The sequence below is a fragment of the Zerene cesonia genome, unplaced genomic scaffold (assembly GCF_012273895.1).
Source record: "Zerene cesonia ecotype Mississippi unplaced genomic scaffold, Zerene_cesonia_1.1 Zces_u010, whole genome shotgun sequence".
NCBI lineage: Eukaryota > Metazoa > Arthropoda > Insecta > Lepidoptera > Pieridae > Zerene > Zerene cesonia.
In genome coordinates, this window is record NW_024045140.1 from 1,051,506 (window position 1) to 1,056,834 (window position 5,329).

Here is a 5,329-nt window from a genome sequence, read left to right on the forward strand (position 1 = left end):
TAACCTTACGATGTTACAAACCGCTTTATTCCTTGTGTATAATAATGAGTAAACCTCAATAAATAATTATTAAAAAAAATAATACAATAATCATATTCAGCTAATGATCCTTCGAGCCGGATCAAAGCCTTTTTATAGCTACCTTGTATACCCCTTACTGGCTACATACAATAGAAACAAACCAACCAGACTTATCATACATATACACTAATGTCATAAAGAAATATTTTTATTTGCTAACTTCTTTCTTAGGACATAACTCGAAATACGTCATTACATCTATCTGCACGCCAAATTTCTTTCATTCCGTCCAGTGGTATGGGCTGTGTGTTGATAGATCACTATGTCAGTGAGTCAGTCAGTTAGCAGTTGAGTTTGTTATATATAGATAAACCTGGAACAAATAAATAACACAGAAACAAAGCGCTCCCACCTCGGTCGGGTCTAGAGTCGCGGGGTCGGCGCGCGGCGGCGGCAATGCGGCGCCGCAGCGTGCCCAGCCCGGCGCCGCCCGCTTTCTTCTTACGCTCGCTGGAAGCGTGTTGCGAGTTCATTTATATATCGTCCTCAAACTCGATACTCTTTTGTATATGATAGTGTTAACAAAGCTTTTCTTTTTAATTTTACGTCTAGTACAATAATTTCAATATGTGTTATTGCGAATTGATAAAGCAAAATATGTAAAGAAAGAAAGAAAGATAATACGTTTATTATGACACATACACGAAGGTAAATATAAAAGTAAAGGTCACTTATCAGGTACTTAAAATATATATATGTGCCTTAATTTGGTCTGCAACTCAGCGTACTACACGTATACTGATTTGTTTATGTAATTAAATACGTACGTATTTTTTTCGTGACAACTTCACGTGCCAATTTGCCAAAAAACAACTTTTTCTAAAGCCAACAATTTTTTTATAAACGTGTTACACTGACAGAAAAAACATATGAGGATTATTTTCCAACGATGTCCATTCACAATTACACTGATTGATCCTATTTATTTCATTATTATCCATCAATGTTTTTCCCGGTAACAAATTAGGTGATGGTGTTTGAACTAAACAATAATAAATAATGATTTATGAGCATATCAATTAATTTTCTGTATGCAATGAAAGCCTTCATGACTTGAAAACTTCAAGTTGAAAAATCTGCCCCACTACTCAAATACAAATTTACTCTGTTTGTTACATTATCATGTCACACAGATAATGAAACCTTGATAAAGTATTATTAGTGAGTTTTTATAACGAAAACAAAACCCGAAGCGGAGCGTCAACCTGGTTTCATTTAAAAAACAACTAAGTCGTTAATCATTCATCAAATATTTGCCACCAGATCTATACAATTAGCCTTAGTCTGGGCTGCATTCTGTTTGAGGAAATCTGTGCCACAAACAACTATATTTATTAGTAACCTATCAGACTTCCGCACACAGTCACAGCACTGATAAGACTCTATTCTGACATTTTGTGTGATTTTGTGAATATCATGAAATTTTGTTTCTCAGATGATATAATTTAGGTTGTTTCACCAAAGGTTCTATGCCCTATTTTAATGATACTAATGGGAGCTTTATTATTTAAGAATGATCTCTTTCAGGCAACCGACAATATTATTATTACTAGCTGACCCGGCAGACGCTGTTCCGACTTCTCTTATCATTTAGGGGCATGAAAAATAGATGTTGGCTGATTCTCAGACCTACCCATGCACTATTTATTACTATGCATGTAAAATTTCATCCAGCTGATTCGGAGGAATATGGTAACTAGCATTGTGACACAAGAATTTTGTATATAGAGAGATAGAGTTAGAGATAGAGAGAGAAGAGATTATTACCGTATAACATCAGCCATAGTGGGTGGCGAGGCGGGCACTCCACCGCCGTCACACGCCTCGCCTTCCTGAAATTTGTAATTCAATCATTAGCATAACAATTATGATAAATGTATAAAACAGAAGTGTCTGTCTATAATATGCAAATAGAACATCTATAGTCCTCATATTTATATATTCTGGACCAACTTATGTTTGGGATAGAAAGACCAAGTTTGCATGCCTTGAGGTTCCACCCCAAAAACCCAAGCACTTCAAAACTATACATTATTTCAACCAAAAATTCAAGAAGCAAGTAAAAAATTTTACATGAAGTATGGATTTTATTTTCCTATATTTCTTTTTTATTTTAGTGCAAAAATCTCTTGGTTTTCCTATCATGAGATCACCTTTCGACTACCTCTTGCTAAAAACAATAGTTTTCCTTTGTTTTTGGGAATTTCGGTTAAAGAATTTATATGGTCACATATCCGCACATATCCACCTCCGCCTCTATCGAAGTCACTGTAAATCAACAAAGTTTAAACCTGGACTACTTCCTGCCAAAACCATTCGTTTTTTTCTTCGTTTTCAGAAACGTTGGTTAGAGGGTAAGATATCTGGGTCTTTCGAAGTCGATGCTAAACCGTCGTTTAGACACCTTTTACGGCCGCTTAGAAACATCTCGGCCGTTTTCGAAGTCGTTGCTAAATCAGCTAGCGGGTACCTGTGGGTGCGACAGCGCGGCGCCCATGTCGTGCCGGCGCGCGCGCAGACAGCACAGCAGCCGGCTCATCCCCCGCCCGCGCCCGCGCCGCCCGCCATCACCGCGCCCGCGCACCGACCTCGCGCACACCTGCGCGCAAACACACTACTTCTAAATGTCCCATTTATCACTACATAATACATAGTATAAAACAAAGTCGCTTTCTCTGTCCCTATGTATGCTTAAATCTTTAAAACTACGCACATGATTAATATGTTCTTTTTTTTTTTTTGGCATTTTTGGCATGACTCTTTATATATGCATATCATTAGTTTTCGGAATGCAGTTTATCTTTTATTTCTTCACTATTATTCTTAAATATTGTCATTTTTAAATAAGAAGAGCAGGACCTTTGACCAATAACACATTCAGATATACAATCAGTATCAAAAAGGTGTCTGAGCTAAAAGTCTACTCAATCTGAGATGTAGGTGAGATGAAATGAAATGGGACTATGTACTTAATTGTGTCCAATAAGTTGTTGGATAATATTTCATTGGTATATAAAGACAGGGATTACGCTACAGAGATTTTTTTTAACTTGACATGTATCCTACTAATATTATAAATGCAAAGGTTTGTAAGGATGTGTGTGTGTGTTTGTTGCTCTTGCTACTACTGAACCGATAGCAATGAAATTTGGCAAGTAGACAGCTGGACAACTGGAATAACATATAGGCAACTTTTTATCCCGTTATTCCTACGGTTAGTTAAAGTTAAAAAAGTGGACCCAGACTTAGCACTTATAGTTTGTATCTGGGTACACTTTATTTCTCTTATGCCTTGAAATTAAGCCTTTTATTGATCAGCTAAGTCTATTATTATTTTAAAAAAAATATAGCTTTCATTTGTTGTTTTATGAATCCTTAAAGCATTACCAATAAGGTTAATTTTGTATAATGTTTATTTCTATACCTAGAATTATGATATTACAGTTTAGGACAGTTTTAAGTTAATTTTTGTATAGAATTGTGTTTTGGAGTTATTTATGAATGAAAGCAAACATAGGAGATACATAATAGTCATTTAAAGGAAAAAATAATAATAAATACACAATAGTTTAAATAGCAATTTATTAATGGAAATTATCCTCATTATGATTATAATTAATAAATAAAATTGTTCTCACCTTTAAATTGCATATTTAACATGAAGTTTCTTCAATAACATAATTGAAATGAATTGAAAATGTCAGATGCATTGTTAATAATGTTTAAAAGAGTTGAATTAAATACAATTTCAAATGATGTGATAATGGTATCATACAAAGCTCTATATTTTGCATGTTTCATGTATATACAATAATTTTTTTAGACTTATTACACTATCATATCATTTTAATATCATTATTAACTGTTAAATATATCCAACCATGTACCTACTAACTTCCAAGAGCTGTAGAAATAACCAAAACTATGCACTTACTTGATATCCTTTTTTATTTTGTCTTACTTCAAATTTTTTAATTAAAATACTATTTCACTTTTTACTTATTGCCCATTCAACACACCAATATCGAAAACCAGAGTGCCTATTGATTGTTCATACTTTTTAACATGATGTATTAAATAAAACAGAGATGACAAGATGAATTGAAAGTAAACCTTACATTGTAAACATAGCATCAGGGGGTTAGCACTTGAATATTTTCGTACGGAAATCAAATATGAAATTCCCAATGATTTCCATCCCGTGTAAACAGCAGCTCAGTGACAGGTAAGGCACACTGGATGTAGGTGCCCTATTTCACACACTTATACATATTTTGAAAGTGAATCTATGGGGGTGCGGCTAGGGGATGATATGACGTCACTGCGCGCGCATTTGACCCTCTAAATTATTTGACCTACTTGCATTTTGCGACATACCTACCGTTGCGTTGAGCGTTGTTAAAATGTCAACAGGGCTCGCCTCGAGCACCGTATTGACCAACGCTGGCCTAGAAACCAATTTGCACACTTCCCCTGTATGATATAACTGCGCTATTGCAAGATATAACGCAAATGCCTACATCAAAGTTAGAACTACCATGTTTCGAAACATTTCTGTCATCCTAGTTCAAGATGAGCGACACCGCTTCACAGATTATCAACGATCGATTAATACTGACCAGTACTTCTGTGCATTACAGCTGTAAAATCCGATGAGTTTAATCACTTTTCATATAAACATTTCGTTTATGCACTGACACAGCGGCCATTAAAAACATTCACCCACTTATAACTCGATTCGACGTACATTTCACATTACAGCATTGTAACATAAGTCACTGGTAACAATTGGCAATTCCCACGGGATTACAAAGAATTGTAGATACAGCTAGATCATTAACGCAACTAATCTAGTGTTAAAATCGAAAAAAACACGAACGACAGTAACCCGTTATTCCTGCTCGGTTCGCGATTCTGACAGCACTGCCACTATAAAAAAAATATAAATAAATAGGAGGTGAGCCAACATGACAACGCGTTCGAATACATGTAACGAAAAACCGATTGTTTCAAAATACAAAATAATTTATTTGGAACGAAAAAACATAGTGTACATGTACTGAAATCAACGATGATACTTATAAAAGCTAAAATTAGCTGGCACATAGGTGCCAACGCCCGTTCCCATACATGAATATGTTCCACCTAGTTATAATTTAAACAATAACTGATTCGATTGTCGCAAATATTAGGAAATTGATATTTTTTTATTGCAGAGTGAATTGAATGCTGAATCTTATTATTCGAG

The 5,329-nt window shown here is 35.1% G+C and overlaps 1 protein-coding gene across 1 annotated transcript in view; it reads right to left on the reverse strand.

The window, feature by feature from the left end:
• The window catches only part of LOC119839232 (BTB/POZ domain-containing protein 7), a 28,417-nt gene extending 23,411 nt beyond the window's left edge, over positions 1 to 5,006 (reverse strand). Inside the window, exons 1-4 of the mRNA XM_038365451.1 lie at positions 4,701 to 5,006; positions 2,552 to 2,680; positions 1,849 to 1,913; positions 434 to 531 (exon numbers count right to left, since the gene is read on the reverse strand). Of these exons, the coding sequence (XP_038221379.1) occupies positions 434 to 531; positions 1,849 to 1,913; positions 2,552 to 2,620 (232 nt within the window). The 5' untranslated portion in view covers positions 2,621 to 2,680; positions 4,701 to 5,006. The remainder of the gene's footprint in view (positions 1 to 433; positions 532 to 1,848; positions 1,914 to 2,551; positions 2,681 to 4,700) is intronic.
• Positions 5,007 to 5,329: the final 323 nt, after the last annotated feature.